This window comes from Rhincodon typus, chromosome 17 (assembly GCF_021869965.1).
Source record: "Rhincodon typus isolate 14 chromosome 17, sRhiTyp1.1, whole genome shotgun sequence".
Lineage (NCBI taxonomy): Eukaryota > Metazoa > Chordata > Chondrichthyes > Orectolobiformes > Rhincodontidae > Rhincodon > Rhincodon typus.
The window spans coordinates 28,099,151-28,122,458 of NC_063348.1; the positions used below are offsets into that span (position 1 = coordinate 28,099,151).

Genomic DNA, 23,308 nt, shown 5'->3' on the forward strand with positions numbered 1-23,308 from the left:
AAATCACAAATCACTCAGGCCCATCCAGCCTTTAATATTTTGTTCAAATGATCACTCCCTTTGGATTGTTGCCTTTGTAGGTGGAGCTTGACATCACAGAATCTTCTGCAAATTCACCAACACCATTCCCCTTTGGTCACGAAGCTGTACAATAATATCCCATTCAACGGATAGGGCCAGGGAGTGGCTATACTCGAAGAACATCGGTTTGCTGTAGGGCTACTTTTCATCATCTCTATTCTATAATTTTTTTTTTCCCAAGTTTCCCACTGAAAATGTGGAATAATAGAAGCTAGCCTTGCATATGTGTTAGCAGCTATCTGTTGGCTGAGAATTTTCACAAGATGAGAAACCAAAGTAATGGAGTCACACTAAAAACTGCCCTTCTTCCTCTGTTTTAGTTCTATCCCATTTAGGAAATGAGTGAAAAATCTATTTTACATAGTATAATAGAAGCTGTTTTTGATTATAATGATGCTACACTCTTTTGATCATAGAATATTACAAATGAACGAAAGCTCAAACTGGAGCACCAACTTCAAGCAGTGATGGGCTTGTGCAAGCACTTAGAGCATGTATTGAACTTCATCAATTGGGCAGTCTCTAAGAAGAATGATATCCCATTCTTATTCAGCAAGGAACTGGTAAGTGTGTGTGGTCAACTCGTGCAACATTGCTGGCAAAGTCAATGTAAAATCTCTATCAAAGAAAAGTGCAAATTGATTATTTTAAATAAAATTGTAAGTACAGTATTTAGCATAACAGATTGAGAGAATATTTTACTGATATGTAACACCCATATATTAATATATTATTTAGATCCTGTTTCAGGTGCGCCGTTTGCTAGAAACACAGTGCAATGTAGATGTGGGTCCCTCCAAGATTCAGTTTCGTTGGGACTCTACCATGTGGACTAAACAGCTTTCTACTTTAGGTAAGATCTTACTACAGTACTAGTCAATGGCGGCTGAATACCTATGTTGTTTCACTGATCTTACTGACCAATTTTCATGATGAGTTGATGGTTCTCAAAGATCCAGGAACCGGTTACAACTTACTCATATTTGCGATGTATAGCACATAGTGGTAAGGATTATCATTGTATTAAAATACATTTCAACACAAATGACTTACTTTCTGTTCATCTTCCAATAATTCATATATTTATAATATAATCTGCAAGCATTAATTTCATGATACTAACTCAGCATTTGCTGAGAACAGATCCAGCTGACCTCAAGTCCAACCCAAATAACAAGATAGAGGAGCTAGAAAAGAAGGGAGCAATCCAGAAACTAACAACAGAAGGAAATCACTAACTAGCAAATTGAAAATAACGTATATCTTAAATTAAAGATGGTTACGGAAATGTTGGAAAAAGAAACTAGACTAAATGGAAACCAGGCAATTTTCCTTGCAAGGACAGAGGAAAGCTGAAATTGCTGTGGATCACCTTGTTAGCCTACAGGTTTCTAAGCGGTCTTAGTTGATCGTCCATGACAAACTGTAGACTATTTGATTAGATTATTAGAATGTGGAAAGATTTTTGCCATGGAAACAAATAGGGTAAATAAAGCTGTCAGTTTGCATTAATGCTTAGGATAAAAATACAACTGGTTATCCTTGCTGCATCAGGATTACTCTGAGTCCTGTCTCACTGGTGTCACACTGCAAGATGACTTCTTCATGGACCTTATATTACCTCAGCACAGGCATTGTCGTCACTAGTTGTTTAATTCTAGTGAAAGCTGCTCGTTGTTGAGTGCCCAAAGTTACTAGAACCCTTTAGCAGTGATCTTGCATAGGGTTCAAAATGAACTTTATTAAAAAGTTTATGAATTTGACAAATCATTGTGCCACTTACACAATATTTGGTTATTGCATCTCTGCCCAAGCTCTCGCTTTGTCAGGATCCAAGTGAAGTCCTTTTACTTTCAGTATATGAGTTTAATGCTTGATTTCAGACAGCCTCAATGGCATCTTTTTCTTGTTCAGCTTCAGTTCATCTGGCAAGCTGTCTCTAGCCATTTTAGTAGATTCTGATCATGATCTACAATGGCTTCTTCTGTTATATCTCCACATACATACACTAAGAGATCATCCACAACTCCTTTCACTTCAGGAAGATTACTGACTATTGCATGCCGTCTGTGTTGATACTCCTCTGGAACCGTGGAAATACCAAATGGCATATGCAACCTTCTGAATCCCCTGAATGGCATCCGGCATGTAGTTAGAAAACTGCTGCTTTCATCCAGCTTCACTTGGCAGTTACCATCCTTTACATTAAGGGTAGTAAAAGACCTTTGCTATGGCAGATTGTGGCAAATTTCTTCAATGGGGTTGGCATGAGGTAGTGAGATCTCTCAAAATTTTACTGAGATCCTTTGCGTCAATGCATATACTCCAATGTTTTTCACTGCTACCGTGCTGCTATTCAGTATGTAAGAGTTGTTAGTTTCTGGATGGCTCCCTTCTTTTCTAGCTCCTGTATCTTGTTATTTGGGTTGGACTTGAGGTCAGCTGGATCTGTTCTCAGCAAATGCTGAGTTAGTATTATGCACTTAAGCACTTTGAGATGGTATTCACTAGGAGCTCATCCATGACCCTTAAAAGACAGTTTAGTATTCAAGGATCTGGTCACCAGACAATGGCTTAGTACCTTTAATAGAAACATTGCAAATCTCTTCTGGGTACACTTAAAGTTACAAGACCAAATTTACTAAAGTTACTACTTTAGACTTGCTTCAGCTGAGATGAATGGACTTTCATTAACATTACTATCTGGAATTCCAGCTGTTCATTCTTCCCATTGCATTGACCTTTCACCTGCATTTGACCTCTTGGGTTCAGCATATCATAAAGCCTCAATCTTACCTTCGAGCACCTCATTTTTGGGTGACGTCTTGAGTGACTTCACATAGATCTGCAGAAATCCTAATGTTACATGAAGCACTGAAGTCCATTAACATTTCAGCTTCACTTGATGCTGTCATTCTGCAATCATCCCTTGAACTGTTTCAAATTATTTATCAGCTTTTGACTTGTTGAATCCAACCTATTGTATGGGTGTGAAATAATTTGTCAGAATTATTGGCTGACATCTCACCAGCAGCCACCTTTTATAGGGCTGCTTTGCTTCTTTCTATCTAAACACTGTGAAAAGTGATTCAGCTTCTTGCAGCCAGAGTATTGCTTTCCCATGCTGGACATACTTCTTATATGATATCTTCCACAAAACTTATATCCTGTCTTCCAATTCCTTCGGCTGACACTTCTGCAAATATTTATTCCATTACGCAAAGATTATTTTCATTCAGCCTAGAAGCTGTCTGAGTATAATGCAAAGTCCCACGTGTTCTCCCATTAATACGCTTCGGCTGATGATTGACAATTTCGGCGCTACGACACTTGTTGATGGCTTTAAGTTTCACCGCTATTGGCAGATATGCTCTTGCAGCAGGATCCTTTTATGCCTAAAACCTTCTATCTCTTTTGAGATCATCTTTCAGTCATCCACACTCTCAGGATTCATTTGAGATGTATAATTGCAGTTATATGCTTATCACTTGTCTCCTTCTCTCTTTGAGCTATGCCGTTTAATAAATGATTTCTGCTGTCTGGCATTGGTATAGGGTTCAAAGTGTATCCTCAACTTTCGTAATTTCTGCTATCTGGCATTTCTGTTCCTCAGTGAGATCTAGAGTGCAACGCAGCTTGTAGTTCTCTTGCTCAAGCATTGATAATGGGGTTATTACTCTAATTTGCTCAGTCTCTTTATTTGATTCTGTCACTATTTCATGTTTCATATTCACGGAGAGTTGAAACATTCTAATTCTGTCTTGTATCACCTTAAATTTCCACTGCAGTGTGGAATGGAACTTTTATAGCTATTTTGACTTATCCACATTATTCACAATTGTGGGATTTTTTTAAAACGACTTATTGCATTCAGTAGTCCATTAACTTTAGAGCATGAACACGGTCCTGCATTATGATTACACTCATCCCCATCTCCACGTTTATGTTTGTGTCTTATTGGCTTTGCTCTCAGCAGAGCCAATCCATTTTCTCCTATTGAAACCTACCATTCACACCTATTTTTTTCTCAATCCCTCCTGTACAACCATTAGATCTCCTTTTGCTCAGAGCAAACTCACCATCTGTTCCACTCACTCCTCCTCCCTCTTTGTGAACAGCATAAGAAAAATTGATTTCCAGCCCTCTTCAGTTCTGAAGGAGTCGTTGGATTTGAAATGTCAACTCTATTTTTCTCTCTTCAAAGATACTGCTAAATTTCTGCAGCAGTCTCTGTTCTATATGGAACTCTAAGAGTCTACTTTGGACTTGTTTGACTTAAAAATGCATGCTAATGAGCCTGAATTCAATTGCTCGTTGCTTGTAAACTTAAGTTGTCAAAGATAAGATGTTTCTTGTTTGCATTTTTCATTTATTGGACCAATGCCTGACATCACTTCATTGTTTGAAAGCAGGTAGTTTTAAATACAATGCTATAAAATTGGAAGGTTTTTTTCCCAACTTTAATCATGTGAATTTATTATCCATAGGTCAAAGACTGCATAATTTGTTAGCATATTTAAAATGGAGTGTTTGTACTCCTTCAGTAATGTAAGTGGCCATAGCCCTTTAATGGGATTATACAGAGTTCAATAATGTGGAAATGTTTTATTGTGAAGCTTAAGATGGTGGAAGTACTACTCAATGTAATATTGAATTAGGTTAATTTAATTCTAATTTCTTGCCTTTGCTGAGTGAACTGCTTTTCTTCAGAGTAGTGGGATGCCACAATTTGCCTCAATGCAATTGACCTTTTCAGGTGAAAAATATGTCATGGATGTCTGTCCTGATTGTAATCCTTTCTGGCAGCTATGCATCTATATGAAAACCTAGGAAATTTGCTGTCCAAACTTGCATATGAGGGATTACCTTTTGCTTAAGATGTTGACAAACTGTTAATGCCCATGACCATGTACTCCAGCAAGAATTCATGGCTCTTTGTAGACAGAAGAAGGTTTTGAAAATCAAGAGACTTGGGTCCTATCTCGTTTTTTAAAATTTTTGTTGTAAAATTTGTGTCTTTTCCCCCTCAGGCCATTTGTCATTTGATTGTGAGAATGCAACTCGCCAGGAATGCCAGGCTTCCTTCCATCAAGGAGCATCACCATTACCTTGTGAAATTGCTAACCATGGACCAAGTTTACAGCCTCCTCTTCTGTGCCAGAAGCCTGGCCAGCAATATTCAGTTTGTAACAGTCATTGTCCAGACATGCATCCACTTCACAAAGAGCACGAGACATTAAACTGTATGCAGCATCATCAAAGTTTGGGCCAAATTTCAGGACATTTACAGCATCAGCTCCCGATGCAGTACAGTAGCATACACCAGAGCCGATCTCAACAGAAATATTTTTCACATCCATTGCCAGTACAGCCAATACCATCTTTGCAACAGTGGCGTGTATCTCAGACTGGAGTGGAGCACAGCCCAGTTTTACTAGGACATCTACAAGCATCACACCTGCAACAGAATTTGCATCCAGCATATACCATGCAGCAACAAAGAAACATAAAACCGATGCATGTGGTGGCCTTGCAGCAACCAAAGCAATTTGTGCATCAGCCACAACCACAGAAACAGCCCTGCCAAATACAGTATTCAAAGCAGTCTAAACAATCAGTGTTGCCACCCTATCCTGTGAAGCAACAACTACAGCTACAAAATATTCAGCTACCACCTATGGGAGAAGCACTGGGCAAATCCCATATGGAGGAAAGAAAGCAACAAAGCACAGCCTCAAAACAAACATGTCAACCAGATCAAATGCCAATGGGCCTCAAGGATCTCTTAGACCACTCACAGCAACGTCACCAGAATGCACAGCATGTCCAGGATATCAATTTGGCACAGAATTCTATTACAAAGCAACATCTTCTAAAGAAACAGGACATGCCAGTGGAACTACAGCATCTTGATCTTCAAAGAGTAGCAGTGAATGATCAGGACCAGCAGACTGGACTGGGCCAGCAAAGTAACAATAACCAGGTAAGACTATAAAATGCTGTGCATTAAGTTAACTTAAGTGGGATGTATGTGATGACAGATCACGAGGCTTATCATCGACGACATGTTAGAACATAACCAGTTTAAAAAAAGATTATGATCTAGCACAGATAAGAGTTTCAATGAAAAGTGTCTCTAAGTGTCAAACCATGATGGAGACAGTGTTCTTAGCTATTACTCTGTTCAGGTCAAACTAGTTGGGATTATGCATACTGAGCTAAACAAATGAGGTCATTTCACCTCCTTGAGGCATTTTTAAGGAAGAATTTTAAAAAAGTGAAATTCTGAATTTAGTTTTCACACCTTTTTACTTAAAAGATGTATGAAATTGGAATAATCAAGAAAAAAAGATATTTGTCTTGAGATCATAGTAACGTGTTGTTGACTGCCTTCGTTTTGGTGCCAATTGTAAGCAGCAAACCATGTTTAACTTCATTCTAGTATTCTCTTTGATTGAAGTGAACAAGCTTTGAATGTGAGTCATCAGCTACTGCAGCATGATGTATTCGTTTTCATTCCCTTGTTTTTGAATATTTTGGTGCCAAATAGTTTAAAGTGGAGAAGGATGACAAAAGCAGTTGAGGCCAGTACTCTTGAGATAGTAAACAAAATATGAAAGTTTAGTTGGAGAAAACAAACAATTAAATTGGCACATAATAAATACATTAATTTGCACGTGTTATGAGAAGGAAGGGGAATATGTGATCAACCTAATCGACAAAGAAGAAACTAGAAACATGGTCATTAATTGAAGGGAGGGGGAGTTGGTTAGTTGAGTTGGCTCGAAGGCTGGTTTACAATGCAGAGTGATTGCATCGGCGTAAGTTCAGTTCCCACACTGGCTGAGGTTATCATGAAGGACTCTCCTTCTCAACCTCTCCCCTCACATGAGGCATGCTTGAAGCAGCCCTGTAGTCTGGTGGAACTATAGTGATTTAACCCTTAACTCTGTTTTTTTGTATTTGTACATGCTTGCTTCCACCCCCACAGACTCTGCCTCTCTTTTACCCATGTGCATATATACAAGTCAAGTCATCATAGTCTTACCAAATCACAGGATGTTCTCTCTTTTGAGAGAGAGAGAGAGAGAGACGACTAGTGGTGATTTAACCTGAGGGCCACCACACCTCGGGTGAGGGGAGAGAGGTTGAGAAGGAGAGTCCTTCGTGGCGACTTCAGCTGTTGGCATCACACTGCTTCACATGCACATGCATCTATCCTGATACCACAAAAATATCTCTTCACATGAATAATATTCTCCAACAGTATTTATTTGAACAGTTCCTTGTGTAGCACTGTATTTTCCATCTCCTGTTGATCCTGCCATCTCTATCCATCCATTTTAGTATCTTTTCTTGTCATATTTTAAGTCAGAACTTCCTTACGTTGAATTTAAGCTATGCATAAACTCCATTGCTCAGGCACAATGGACAAGAAAAATGGAAAGCTTGTGTGGTATGTGAAAAAAGAAAAGAAGTAAGATATAGTAATACCAGTCTGTAGATTGGTATATTTTCGGTATGCTAGTTTCATTTTTCTGTTTTAATCTCTAAAATGTTGCATGGGATGTGGGTGTGATTGGCAAAGCTGGCATTTATTGCCCTTGAACTGGGCAGCTCTAGAAGCTATTTCAGAGGGCAGTAAAGATTTAGCCAGATTGCTACGTGTCTGGAGTCACATGATGGCCAGACTGGGTAAGGGGACAGCAATTCTTATTTCCTAAAAAAAAAATCAATGAATCAGATCCTTTTTTAAAGTGGTAGTGGCTATGTGGTCACCATTAGACTTAACCTGGGCCTAGAAACCCATCTAAATTTTAGTTTGCTTGGGCCTCTCTGTATTTCTGGTCCAGTAACGTTACTACTATGTCACCGTTCCTCTTGGTAAAGTGTAAGTAAACTTTTGGCTTGAAACTGAATTTAATTAACTTAACTTGTTAAGTTATTAAGTTACTTATTAGCTAGCTCTGATAAGGCTGAAAATGGTTTGGAAAGATGGCTTAGAAGTTGACAGAAGGTCACAATAAAGCTTCGAGAATATATGACTAAAACATTCGAAATAGCTGACCAAAGAAAACAATGACCTGTCAAAATTGCCACAGTGATGTTGCAGGAAGGTGCTGTCTATCCTGTAGCCAAGATTAGATGTTACACGAAAGTGTAATTTTGGCAAGCAAAAATAGATGCACCCTATCTTGGGCAGCACAGTGGCTCAGTGGTTAGCACTGCCGCCTTCCAGTGCCTGGGTTCGATTCCAGCCTGGGTTAATGTCTGTGTGGAGTTTGTGCATTCTCCCTGTCTCTGCGTGGGTTTCTGCTACGTGCTGTGGTTTCCTCCCACAGTCCAAAGATGTGCAGATTGGGTGGATTGGCCATGCTAAATTTTCCGTAGCGTCCGGGGGTGAGTAAACTAGATGGATTAACCATGGGAAATGTATGGTTGCCTGGATACGGTAGTGGGGTGAGTGTGGGTGGGATGCTCTTCAGAGAGTCAGTGTGAACTTGTCGGGCTGATTGGCCTGTTTCCACACTACAGGGATTCTATGATTCTAAGTTTCATATTTACATAATTAGACTATTATTCTCCAATGTAATTCACAGTCGACATTTATGACATTTGCACATTCTTACATTTGTTTAAATCCAACTCAGGTAACTGAGGAAAACATTTTTCTTTTGCTGGTGAAGTTCCTGTTGGACTGGTCCAGAGTATGAGACTAGTCAATTTTGCATTTAATTAGCAATCTTCTTAATGGGCCAGCACCTCTTAATGGTACTCATCTGAAGTTGATGCTTAAAGCATAATGACTCAGAAGACATTAAATTAAGCTGGTATGCTACAGGGAAAGCAATAGCTAATGCATTCTCTTCCCACAATGACTCTTTTATGTTTAAATTTCTGGTCATTCATTTAGCGAGAGGATGAGGAATCACAATCTCGCAAAACTTGAATCTTGCTGAATGTGGAAGTGTTAATAGGTCTTAATGGGATTAGTTAAAAATTTAAATCAAATAAATGATAGAGTATTTATCTACTTTTTTTTTGAACTGTATATTTTATGTATTCCAAATGACAGCATTGATGTTGAACCCTTGAAGTGCATGGATAACACAGAAGTAGTTGACCTTTAATATGTTTAAGTTTTTTGATGTGTTTCTGTGTTTTCCATATATGTTTCTTTAGTTCAGTTATTCTGTTTGTTGCTTTGTCCATTTTCCCAAAATGCCAAAATGTGGAAGAGCAATACAGTAGACTGGTCAAATGATCAAAAGTAGTTTGATGAGTAAACAGTACCACGCTCGATAGCGCCATTATGTACAGAATTTTCTTGAATCAGCATTTGTGCGTGCAGGGTGTACAAGCAGATGTTACCTCAGGCCTTATCAGAAAATCCAGTCACACTTGGATATTTTGTGAATTGTTTGGGAGATGGGTGATTCACATTCATCTAAGTTGATTGTCGCTGGTGGGTACTTCTAGTCAGGGCTGATTCCATTCTAATGGCTTTTGAATTTGAAGGATGCGGCTATGCAAGCATTTGGCCATCTCAGAAGCTGCTGTTTTAAGTCGTTTAAAATGCTGTCCAGTCTTTTTCCTTATTCGATGGTTGTTATTTTAAATATAAAATGAAGTCTTTTAGCTCAATGTTTTAACACCCATTTTGATGTATGTCACCGTGGAACTTTGGATTGGGAGATGGAATAGAAAGATTGGCGGAGGTGCACATGTGAAAGCAGAGCCATTGAGTCTGGCATTCTCTTATGTCAGCATTTGGACATGAGGTTTGAAGTAACAGCATTTTTTAGAGAGTACCATCGCACTGCTTTGCTGTGAGGTACATGAATGGAAGTTGATCACCCCTTGCTCTTCTCTATGGCACGTCTGGCAGCAAAGAACAAAGACGGGAAATGCTTGGCTTGGAAGCACCTTGATGAATAAACATTTGATCAATCAAGAATGTTTCTGTGATAATTCACTCATAAATGCATGTAGCATTGTGTACTGTAAAGCACTTTTAAAAATTTGTTTATGGAATGAGGGCATCATTTATTGCCCATCTTAATTGCCCAGACAGCAGTAAAATGTCAGCCACATTGTGGATGCGGAGTCACAGTTAGCCTGACAACTTAAGGGTGGCAGATTTCCATCCCTAAAAGGCATTACTGAACATTTGGATTTTTACAACATATGACAATGGTTATACAATCACCGTTAGGCCAGCTTCTTCTGAATTCACATTTCGCCATCTGCCATGGTAGGATTCAAACCCGTAACCCCAGAACATTAAACTAGGGTTTTGGGTTACTAGTCTACTAGCACAACACCATCCGATTTCCTGTGAATGTCCATCTATAGAAAAAGAGATTGAAGAATGCAGTGAAAAAGCAGATTTGTGGAATTGAACTTTTACAACAATGACTTTTTGAGTACTTATGTTTACAGCTCTCAAAATTATTTTTAAAATAATTTTTGCCATTTATTTCCTTAGTTGCACAATCGCCTTGATGCTGAAGAACAGCAAATTGTAAATTCTCACAGAACAAGCACAATTACCCTCCAACCAGTAGATTTAGTGGGAATAAGCAACACAGTTGGAAAGCAATCAACTACTTCAAGATCGACAACCACAAAGAAGTCTTCAACTACTGTGAGAAAAAGGGGAAAGGTAGTATTAGAAATATAACTTGCTAAATTGTGATGTTTCTATTCATGAATTGTCAAAACTATAGCACTGATATTAACTCTGTGACTGTGCCTTTTAGAAGCTGAGATGTGGGTAAGTAACAGCACTCCGACTGGTAATGGCACTGGCTTGTTACTCAAGCAGCTTTAACTTCTGGACAAACAGGAGGCCAGAAGAACACAGCAAGCCAGGCAGCATCTGGAGGAATCGAGAAGTCAATGTTTCGGGTATTACCCTTCTTCAGGACGGGAACAGAAGGGTAACACCCGAAACATTGTCTTCTCCTTTCCCCCAGATGCTGCCTGGCCTGCTGTGTTCTTCCGGCCTCCTGTTTGTCTACCTTGAATTCCAGCATCTGTCGTCTTTTTTTTTGTCTTTTACTTCCAGATAATTGCCATATTTTCAGAATGCATTTTGCTTGAACTTGACAGGAATATCAAGGAGCAGTGAGCATGACATGGTGCAAAGGCTCACAGAACCAGACATTTAGGGTCAGTGGAAAAGTTTTTAAGGATTCCTTGCAGAGTCCCGATGTGCTCTGCTTGTCCTTATCCACAAACTAAAACTACCTGGGTCTCTTCTGGTCGCAATACTGCCCCTGACTAGTTTCCCTGCCAGATCTAACACAAAGTCCCAGCTATAATCAAAAAAAATTGTCTTGTCCTCCAAAGACCTGGCAATCAAAAATGCTGTGATTGCAAATGCATTGGAAGGCACTAAAAAGCGTCTTAACAATAACTTTAATATTCTTCACCACCACCCATTTCTTCAACTTGCCCCTCTCCTCCGTTGGCCAGAAATGTTACCAGTGGGAGGGAATGTTTGGATTGTGATGTAATTGTCACGGCTGTTTTTGCTGAGTGAGGACATTTACACGTGTGTGATAGACTTTACTCCTAAGATTTGTATCTTGTAGATATACTCAGTGGGCAAGCAAATACACCTGTTGCTCTCTCCGCGACTCCCTCGTCTGCTCCACACTCCCCACTAGCCCCACCACCCTCAGCAGTTTTCCCTGCAACCACAGGAGGTGCTACAACTGCCCCTACACCTCCCCCCTCACCCCCATCCCAGGCCCCAAGAAGACGTTCCACATCAAGCAGATGTTCACCTGCACATCTACTAATGTGGTATACCGTATCCGCTGTTCCCGGTGTGGCCTCCTCTACATCGGGGAAATCAAGCGGAGGCTTGGAGACCATTTTGTGGAGCACCTGTGCTCGGTTCGTGACAAACGACAACACCTCCCAGTCGCGAACCACTTCAACTTCCCCTTCCACTCCCTGGACGACATGTGCATCCTGGGCCTTCTCCAGTGTCACAACAATGCCACCGAAAACTGGAGGAACAGCACCTCATATTCCGCTTGGGAACCCTGCAGCCCAATGGCCTCAATGTGGACTTCACAAGTTTAAAATCTCCCCACCCCCAACCTCATCCCAAGACCAGCCCATCTCATTCCCGCCTCCTTGACCTGTCCGTCTTCTCTCCACCTATCTGCTCCTTTATCCACCTTCTATCATCGCCTCCCCCTCTCTCTATTTATTTCAGAGCGCGCACCCCCCCCAACCCCACCATTTCTGAAGAAGGGTCCAGACCTGAAACGCCAGCTTTCCTGCTCCTCTGATGCTGCCTGGCCTGCTGTATTCATTCAGCTCTACACCTTGTTATATCATCTGTTGTTCAGCTGTTTTGCCTTCAGGAACACCAACTCAGTGAACCACAGATGACAGCAGAAAAGAACAGCTTTTTCATGAAAAGGAGAACTGCAGAACCATGACAATTGCAGAAATGTCTCTTTGTAACACAAAATTAATGCTTATATGGGATGATTAAGGTTGTTCTAAGTATTGCAGCTATTTACTTTCTATGTCAAATTTAGTCTCTTGCTTTCAGTTACATCTGCAGTTGTGTTTCCTCTTCTTCAAAAACAGACAGCTTGCATTACAAACAGAGTATATGTAATCTGTATAGTAACAACACTTAAAGCTGAACTCCACGTACTTTACTTGATCCAAATATCTAAAATGAGAATTGAATAAATTATTTGAAAGCACACTTTTATTTCCTTTGAGTTTTTTTATTTATCAAGAACTATTTGTCAAACCAATAGCTCAAAATATCAATTGAACTGCTTCATGATACAAGCATCTATTGAAGGATTTTTCAATGAACTGATGAATTTTTAAGAATGATAGAAAATAGTTGAGTGGCATGCCATTTTTGGATGGTTTTGCATCATGATTTGACTGAAAGAAGACAAAAACAAACAACTCCCCATGCTAGTCACCTGAGAATGAGGCTATTGGAAACACATAGCATGCCAATTAACAACTATGGGGAGAATGGAGAAATTAGCATTTCAGGAATGGAACCTTCCATCAGATCTGGACATTATTAAAATGGTGTACTATGCTTGACATTTAATGAGATCAAACACCGATTAGGTGATCAATTTATGAAACACTTACATCATGTCCTCAAGTGGTAACCTGAGCTCTGATATTTGTCAGTTCAGTTCCTGACAATATCATCTTACATTTAGCATTGCCTTTTAATGTAGGGAAACATCCCAAGGCACTTCACAGAAATGTAATTAGACAAAGATGGACACTGAGGCAATTTGACAGGTGTCAAAAATCTTGCTTGTATGTGATAAGATTTAAGGAGGGTCTTAAAGGAGAAAATAGAGGGAAATACTGAGCAAATGAGGTGATTAAACCAGCAATGTTGAGGGAGTTGTGGATTCACAAGAGGTTAGAGCTTGAGGAATGGAAATTTCTTGCAGATTTGCAGGGTGACAGAAGGTTTTGCTTTAAGGGAGGGTCAAAGAATTGAGTTAATATTTAAGTGTTAGTTGAATGGGAGCCAATGCATATTGATGAGCACAGGGATGAAGAATGAGCTATACTTGATGTGATTTAGAAAACAGACAGCAGAGCATTGGATGTATAGAGGGTGTAAGGTAGGAATCTGCTTTAGGAGTGCATTTAATTATTTGATTCTGAAAAAAATAAATTATTTCAATGAAAGATAGGTTATTGTGCTATGCCTTTACTACACTAACTAAGGTAGTCATTTAATTGGATCAAACATCTGTTGTTTTCTAATTGATATGTATAAATATACAATTCACTATACTTTATCCATTACCTAATAAAAGAATTCATTTTCTTAAATGAAATTCAGTCGTATCATTGGAGCAATTGCCACACAGTTCTTTCTTGCTACATATAATATGTTTAGATATTACCAAAAATTATAAAGAATTGTTTATCAAGGAGTGGAGAAACCCCAAAGGGAGTTGTTGTTGACCTGTTTTCTTTTGTTAGGGGAATTGTCTAGCTTCTGTTAAGCACAGTTGACCAAAATCAAACCTTATTGTTAAGAGACAGCTGTTGCAATTTCCTTAATAAAGGAATGTAAAATTGTGAAAAGCAGAATGTTATTCTGCATTTGGAAGAGAAAGATCATAGTTCTGAGGAGGAAGAACTGCACTCTATCAAAAGTTATATATTTTACTTTCAGAAACTGACTGACGGTTGCAAGTCAGGCATCCTCCTCTTTTCACTTTCTTATTTCAGTGTTTCTTTTAAACATAACAAAGAAAATTCAATTGAAATTCTGTAATGGTCTGGTATATTTAGTGTTAATGTTTGCTTTTGTTTTTTAGTTTAATTAAATTAAGATGCTTAACTAGTTTGGTGATTCAGTGTCCAAACTTAATGAGTCATTGTTAATTAGGAACCCTGCGATGGGGAGATTCTTCCAGCGTTTTCAGAAGGGGAGAGAGTGGTCTTTTGCCCGTTCAGAAAATATATATATATATTGAAATGTTGTTATTTGTAGGGAGGGGCCGAGATTTTGTCTGGCTATAATGTGCTATGAGACTATTTCTTAATGCTTTTCATGTTTGTTTGGAGCAGTCCTGAAGAAACCAGACACACACTGTTCTACTTTTTAATGTTTTTAAAAATTGTAAATACTCTTTTTTTGAGTCTTTTGGCTAACCATTTGAATATTAGTAATTCATTGATAGGTATCTCCAAGACATTCACCATTCTGACTTGGAAATATGTCACTGAAAGTACTTTCACAAAGCTGTGTTTGCACCACATCTCGGAAATTACAATAAGTTTCAAACATCCCTATATGTGCTAATGTAAAATGTCATCCTTCCCTCATATTGCTGCTTTTAAAAGGCACCTTATGTTATATGTTTTTGGAGATTGTTTTCCCAAAATTCAGGATTACAGATAAAAAGAGCCAGACTCGAAAGCTGAAATCATGAGCTGACAATTTTGGGGCAGAAAAATAAACAACCATTAATAATCGCATGCAATGTGATTTAAATGGCCATCAACACATACAATCTTAAAATTCCAGAATAGAAATCTTTTAGTTTTGAAGAACACAATAAGATTTTCCTTTCAATCTTTCTAACTTCTATCCTTTTCTCCTCTTGCCTACCTCTTCCTCCAAAAAATTATGACCTGTGCATGGACCAAGAGTATAGCTTTCACATCCATGCAAGCACTAAACCAGGGAGGTTCAATCCTTTTATTTCATCTAATTGCACTTAATAGAACGATATTGAGTTCTTGGAAACCAAATTGTTGTGTTACTAGAGATATTTCTGGTCCTGCTCCTCAATTGGATATCTATATACAATCAAAATTGTCATTTTAATCCACCTTTTGGATATGTTACGACACATCTTCAGGACCGATAGGGCATTACCACTTCACCACAAGTGCCCTCTTTAAAAAAAAACGCTTCTTCATCCAAAGCCAATCTATCCTCATAGTCCGGCATATTTCCCATTCTGCCATGGAATTCAAGCCTGATTCATGAAGCATACAGAGGGGATCCCAGGAGCATGTTATAAGTCATGTAACCATAGCTTACATTAAAAAAAACTAAAAACCTGCTTTCATTTGCATTCTTCTTGCTTTAGTTGCATATTAATGAAGCTGATATTAACATAAAATCCTGTTTTAATTTGACCTTCACCCGGTGGCACTGAGGTGCACTTTTAGTTCACCACCATCTCTCTCTCAAACTCTCCACTGTCACCTGACTTATCAAATACCCAGTGCTGCAGCAGAAATATTCACCAATTAACTGTTGAAAACTCTTGACCCCAAATGAACTTTCAACAACATATCTTAATCTTTACCAACACCTATTTCCACCTCTGTAACGTTGTCTAACCCTGCCTTGCCTTAGCCATTCTGCTCAAACATCTTTTGTAATCTTGGCTATTCCTGTGTGTCTCTGCCACTGTCCCACATTCTCTATAAGCCTGAGGTCATCCAAAACTTTGCTGCTCATGTTTTACCTTGTACTATATCTCATTCATCCATCAGTCCAATGCTTATTAATCTACACTGGCTCCTGTTTAAACAGTGCTTTGCATTAAAATTCAAAGCTGTCCGTGGTCTGGACCCTGTAGGAATATTGTTAGCAGCTTTTATTGGTTAGTCCGAACTGTTAACAATTATTGCCTGTAAACGATATATATGAGCATGGTGGGGCCTGGCTTCACTAGTGCTGCCTTCTACTTGATCTCACTGCCATCTGACCCGACATCATGATGTCATGGAAGCTTATGTGCGTGCTCAGTAGTTCTTGTCAGAGTAATGGTGTAGTCAACCCACTATTCCATGGATCCTTCCCATCTCTGCAATCTTCTCCAGCTCTGCAATCTTCCAAGGAATTTCCTTTCTTCTAATTCCAGCCTATTGAGCATCCCTGAATTTACTTTCTCCATTATTAGTGGCCATACCTAAGACCTAAGCTCTCAAATTCCGTCTCTAAATGTGTCTGTCTCTTGATGTCTCTTTCCTCCTTTCACAAATTCCTTCAAGCCTCCCCAGTCCTTGCTCTTTAGCCAAGATTTTGATCATACAATCTGACAACTTACGTCGCTCACTCTTCGATGCTTTTTAAAATTTTAAAATCAACCTACTCAGATATTATGACACCCCTCTGGAGCAGGTGTGACTTGAATCGAAGCCTCCTGGATCAGAGGTAGGGAGGCTACCATTGTGCCACAAGAGCCCTCTAAATGTTATATAAAACCCCTGTAAAGTGCCCTTGTTTTGTATTATGAAAGGTGCTATATAAATAGGAGTAGTTGTTGTGGAAGTAAAATACTTTTGTTGTGGTTTATCTGTTGCAGCGCTCTGCTTCAGGCCAAATAAAATGCAGGCTGCCATTGGGTGAAGATTCTTCACACCTTGCACCTTCATTAATTGAACTGCAATCCCAGTTAACTGTGCACAGATCTGATGGTGGCAATCAGGATCTTCTGGTAAAGAATGTAATCGTAAATGGGGAACCAAAGAGCACTGAGAAGAATAAGGTTAGTTTTTTTTTTATTAACTGAAGCATGGCAATTTGCTGCATGTTTGTATTGAGGGATTCTATGAATATGTGGAAATATTGGATTTGCCAGAAAAGAAAGACCAAGTTCAATCTGGTTCACCTTCTGTCATCTTGTTAATCACATAATATAAAAATTAAGGAAAATCCAATGGTGGAGAGTTTTGGGCAACCTGGTCCAATACTCCAGGTGCACCATTTTTGGCAGCTTGGTGCATGATGTTCATTCCTTATGAATGAAGCCACAGATACCCCAAATGTTTTGACAAGAGCTTCACTCCACAATGATAGGCTGACAGCAGTGGCTTTGGTCATTTTAAAGTTTAGAAGTCTTCATTGGGAGCCTCTGTTTTCTCACGGTTCTCCACATACATTGCCACCATTCGCCATTCCTAATGGAGCTACCAGCTCTCACATCCTTAGGTGTGAAATAGCCTTCCAGCCTGTGCAGCCTGCCCACTGTTCTCTAATTTGTTAGGGCTCCTGGAACTAACCTCTTAATTCAGCCACCTCTAGAAAAGTCACGGAAGTTGGCAGGATTCTGATACCATCATGGTTAGGACCCACGTGAGCCCCACACCTGCTTAGAAATTCAGGCAACTGGTTTCAGCACAGAAATAATTTTTAATTCCTTATGTCCCATAAGAGAATTAAAGAAAATAAACTAATGTACATTGTGGTTTTGTTTTTATTTCAGTTATATCATTAGAACATTTCTACATATTGTGAAGCATTTCAGACAGTGAGAATTCAAAAGTGTAAGCTTGAGTGCTTTCAATAACAGTATATTATAATCAATGGTTGAACAACTAACCTCTTTCCATTTTTGTTGTCTCTTTTAGTCTGAAGAAAGTAGTACTAAATTACCTAAGGAATCCATGAAAATTAAATCAGTGTCTTTAGAAGATGTTAATTTCAAAGAACCGATTAATCTTTCCGTGAATGTTGGATGTAAGTTGTCTTCCCTATCTTTGCTATTAACTAGCATTACCCCTCCACCAGTGTTTGAGAAATGAGATAACATTATGAAATTTGTGAGGACGTGGTATTTCAGAATATCACGTTACACAACCAAATGAGATGCCTAGTGCATTTCCCAGGGTAAAATAAGACACAGATATCAAAATTGCAATAGTTTATCAAGTACAATTTCACGTGTTCGGTTTCTTTTCTCCTTCCTTCCTGAAGGTAGTGCCTTGCTTTAGAGTTCAATCCAATGGATGCCATTAATGCTTTCACTTTGCCACTATATTTACAGTGTTTGTTGGCAAGCTTTTCATTTCATAGGCAATATGGCCAAGTTTGATTATGTTAATATTTGGTGTTCACATGCATGGCTTTCCAAAGGGAAAAAACATTGAATAGTGACCAGAAATGGGATCTTCAGGTAACATTGCTCTTCACTCTCCGTCCCTCCTCTCTCTGGCTAGTACCAAAATTAGTGACCTAACTAGGTTCTGTTACAAATAAAATTCGAGAATCTCCTGGTCTGTACAGCTTCATGCCACATTAGACGAGGCAACAATAAACTAATGCACTTGGAGAATCTCTCATTTACACCCCAAACCATACTGAAAAAGACACCATAATTGCCAGGAGAAATGGAAACAATTTTTAAATAGTAGCAAAACCAACCCTGACTATTTATTTTAGTTTAATCAGGGCTTGTGGTTATGTAACAAAACAGAGTGCATTGACAATATTCTGCATGGTAGACTAATTCATGAAGTTAGAGCACATCACACCCCTTACAGATGCATAGAGCGCTCAGTCTTGGCAGATGTTTTTGCAAATAGCTATATGGTAGTACTTTAGTAATAATGCTGTTGCTGTTTACTAGGTCCTGTAGTTAATGGATCTCGTGACTCAAAAATGGATTCACTGGATGGAGCACCACATGACATGGGAAGCACCAGGTAAAAAGTAATAGATGAAAAGAAAGTAAATAAAATGTAGTTAATATACAAAACAGTTACACAGGGGCAAGTGAGTTGAAGACAGAAAACACAAGATGAGGAAAGAGAATAGAGATTAAAGACAATCATCCAGAAGTCTGATGACAGAATGCTATAAATACAGAGAGCGAAAGATTCAGTTAGATGGGAAAAAGAGAGACAGTTGGACAAGATAAAATGCAAATATGAATCTGCAGGTAGGAAAAGTAATGAATAATTTGCAATCAGTCAAGAAAAAGGCAGTGCATAAGAAATGGAAGGCGGGAGACAATGAGATGGTAGAAGAGATGTGACTAAGGGTGCAATAATCTTCTGAGGGGGATGAGACAAAAACGTTTGGATAAAGAGAAAGAGTTTCTTTTTCTTCCACTCTTTCCTTTATATTGTATCACGTTTTCTTGACTTTTTTTTTACTTTTTAACTCAGAGGGAAACAGAATGTTGGTCCTCCTCGTACATGTAGAATTCTTCTTTGAATTTTTCCAGAATTCATGAATAGAATCTGGGGACAAATTACAGATGTGTTGTTTAGAGGATGTGGATTTGCAGCTAAGTGGTTTATTTGAGAGATTTACCAGAAAGATGCAGATGCTCGAGATTGTTGGACTGCATCTTATTCATGCAAAAGCAAGTAGCCTATCCAATAAAGCAGAAATCTATCCATCTGAATGTTTTATGTATGCAAATAGTACCAACAATCTCATTCATCTGAGCACCATTTTTAATGTGGTTCCTTTTTAAGGTGTTGAATGCAGTAACAATAAGGAGAAATGTTTTTTTCTTGATGTGCTACTGGTAAATTGGTAGAGAAGAGATTGGAAATAAGTCATGAAGTGTTTCAGTTATACAGGGCAATTACATTTAAGTTTTATATAGGGCACTGGTAAATTGACATTAGTAAGCATATTGAATACTTTGTGCCATTTTGACCTCCTACTTAAGTACGGATATAAATAGATTGGAAACAGCTTAAAGGAGGATTACTAGATGATGCCTGAATTGAGCAGGTTGTCTCATGAGGATAGATTGGACAGGCTGGACTTGCATCCACTGGAGTTTAGAAGTGTGAGTGGTGACTTAATTGAAGCATATAAGATCCTGAATAGTCTTGGCAAAGTGGACATGGGGAGAATGTTTTGTTGTGTGAGTCAGTCCAGAACTAATTGCCACTCTTTTAAGATTAGGGATCAGCCTTTCAGGATAGAAATGAATAGAATTTTATTCTATCAGAGAGTTGAGACACTTTGGAACTCTATGCCTCAGAAGGCAATAGAGACAGGCTGAATGACCATTTTTAAGACAGAGGTGGATAGATTGTTGTTAGGCAAGGAAATCAAAGGTTTTGAGGGTAAATGACAATGTGACACTTGAAACACAAACAGATCAGCGATGAACTTTTTGAATAGCAGACTGCGTTTGAGGGGCTGAATGGCCTGCTTTTCCTATTTTTTTATGTTCATATGTTGTAATGGGAAAGGTGAGCATTTTATGGTGTGAATTACAAAATTGGTGTGTGTGTGTTGAAGCAGAAAAATGAGGTATTTGAATTATTAACAACCCAATTCTACCTCAGAAATCAAAAACTGAGATGTTGGCCTGTATTGATTCCATTGCTTGATGGGTGTGAAAGAGTCTGAGGTTAAAGACTAAAACAAACTGAATAGATTCTTAACCCATATTATTAGTATGGAGTATCGGAATATCTTGGTGTCCTGTGTGGTGATGTGCAAATGGGAGCTTAGTTTGAAGTTGACTGCTGCTGAATTACGAAGTGCCGCAATTGCTGAATCTTTGTGCTGCTCTAGCATTAGCACCTCGAACATTCCCTCCCAAATGTTCTCTTAACGTTGCTGCATTTGCAAATTATTTGCACATCGTGAACAACAGAAAGTTAAGCCGAGTAATTAACAGTCCAAGTAGCCTTTTAAAGACATGATAATTGTTAATGGCTGCTAATTATTGAATTTTTGGAAAAGAATGACAATTTTATGTGCAGAATTTCATATGTGCAGAATTTCATATTTCAGTTTAAGGACTGTTTTAGGAGATATAAAAATTGTAAATGCTAACTCTATTTTTATTATTACTTTTATTTTTGCTTTGCTATTTTTCTCTGTTCAGATTTTTTTTTTTCCCTCTCTTTATTTCTCTTTTACATGATTTATTCCTTAATCGGCCTCCTCTCTCAGTCCTTCCTTGTTTCTTGTTTATTTTTCAATCCTTCAATTTTATTCACTGTGTTCATCAAAATTCCATAAATCCTGTTGTGTTCACTGAGTTGATCTTATTTTGAGAAAATTTGTGTACAAAAAAAGCAAAAAGCAAAATATGAATGAAGAACTCTAATTAGTAGGGCGTTAATGTGTTCTGTAAGATGCCAATACAACCTGAGCCAGGAAGACAGTTGTTAGGGCATTTCAAAATTATGTCCAACAGTAGAAAAGTGAGAGAGTAAACCCAGGAAACTGAAGACTTTGCAAGTCTGACATCTGATGAAATTAATAATTAATGAGACAGTAACTGAGCACTTAGAGAAATTTGAGCTAATTAGAGACAACCAACATGGATTTGTGAAGGCAAGGTCATATTGAATTAATTTAATTAATTTTTTTGAGTAACAAGTAAAACATTGGAAATGTCTATTGAAAATAGCTTTGTACAGTATGGGGGTCAATGACACTTGCAGCATTTATTGTACATCCATAATTGTCAGGCAAAAGTGATGTTGAACTGCCTTTTTAACTGCTGTAGTTCATGTGCTGTAGGTACATTGCAATATTGTTTAATTCAACAATGATGAAAACAGTGATATGTATATTTTTAAGTCAGAATGATGTGTGATTGGAGGATAACTTGCAGGTATTTCTGCCATTGGCCTTTTACAAGTTGAAAGTTTAGAAAATGTTGTTGAAGATGCATAGATGAGTTTTGCAGTACATGTCAGTAGTGGAGGATAATGAATATTTAAGTTGGTGAATAGAATGCTCATAAAGCCACTTGCAATTTCTACCTTTTGCCATTGAATGATCGAACAGATTCTTCTACAAATACATTTTTAACATTTGTTTTCATGAAGCAAAGATAAATAACTGCTGCTAGTCCATATGTGTCCAATGTTATGAACCAGCACCATCTCTGCAATTCATTTGTTAACCACTAAGATCTGACTGTGACCTATCTTTGGATTAGATCCGTTTGATAGCCTATCCTCTCCATATGACAAGCTGCCTTGAAGTTCACTTGCTACATGCAACTGAGGCCAGTGCCACAAAAAATTGGAGCCTCAAGAATGGTAGAAGCAGGTGTTGGGAGGAAGCATGCTCTTGAACTGAAAATTGTGCTCGTGTGTTTTGGTAGCCTGTAAAATTGTATTCCTAAACTGTGACTATTGTTTAAGAGATTTAATCTGATGGCCACAGGACTCAGATTGATGGAGTGAAGGTCCCTTATGTGCGGTTAGAGAGATTACCAATCTGTGCACCATCTACTGGCCAACTCCCTGTCTACAAACTGCAATCGGATGTTGATGAACGTGAAGGCAGCGTCCTATTTATGGACAACCAAACCGCTCATACTGCAACAAAGGTGAGCAGAAAAATACCTTGTTTAAAAAGAATTGCATTTATATGGTGTCTGTCATGATAACTCAAAGTGCTTTACAGCCAAATAAATACTTCTTGAAGTATGATCACTGTTGCAGTGCAAGAAGTAGGACAAGCAATTTGTATGCACCAAGGTCGACAGATAGTAATAAGATAATGACCGGATAAACTTTTTTTTAATGTTGATTGAAAGGTTATTATTGGCTAGGAAACAGTATAGCTCCTGTAACAAATATAGAGAATGCTTGAGAAACTCAGCAGGTCTGGCAGCATCTATGGAGAGAGAAGCAGAGTTAACATTTCAAGTCCAGTATGACTCTTCTTCAGAACTGAAGAATAACTCCTCTATTCTTCAATATATTAAGATCCTTTACTTGCACCTGAATGAGCGAATGAGGCTTTGGTTCAATGTCGGACATAAAGGCTGCCACCTATGACTGTGTTCCTCAGGACTACACTGGAATTTTAGTCCAGATTGTTGCACTCAGGTCCTGAATTGGGACTTGAACCCACAACTCAGGGTGTGAGGAGGATCAAGTGAGCCAAAGCATGTGATGAAAAGGAAAATAAATGGACAAAACCTTGCAATATAATAAAAAT

The 23,308-nt window shown here is 38.5% G+C and overlaps 1 protein-coding gene across 1 annotated transcript in view; it reads left to right on the plus strand.

The window, feature by feature from the left end:
* The window catches only part of trim66 (tripartite motif containing 66), a 169,693-nt gene that overhangs the window by 145,422 nt on the left and 963 nt on the right, over window positions 1-23,308 (plus strand). Inside the window, exons 7-14 of the mRNA XM_048606799.1 lie at window positions 498-644; window positions 820-934; window positions 5,112-6,064; window positions 10,571-10,747; window positions 16,950-17,132; window positions 17,995-18,103; window positions 18,993-19,068; window positions 22,526-22,691. Coding sequence (XP_048462756.1) covers window positions 498-644; window positions 820-934; window positions 5,112-6,064; window positions 10,571-10,747; window positions 16,950-17,132; window positions 17,995-18,103; window positions 18,993-19,068; window positions 22,526-22,691 — 1,926 coding nt within the window. The remainder of the gene's footprint in view (window positions 1-497; window positions 645-819; window positions 935-5,111; window positions 6,065-10,570; window positions 10,748-16,949; window positions 17,133-17,994; window positions 18,104-18,992; window positions 19,069-22,525; window positions 22,692-23,308) is intronic.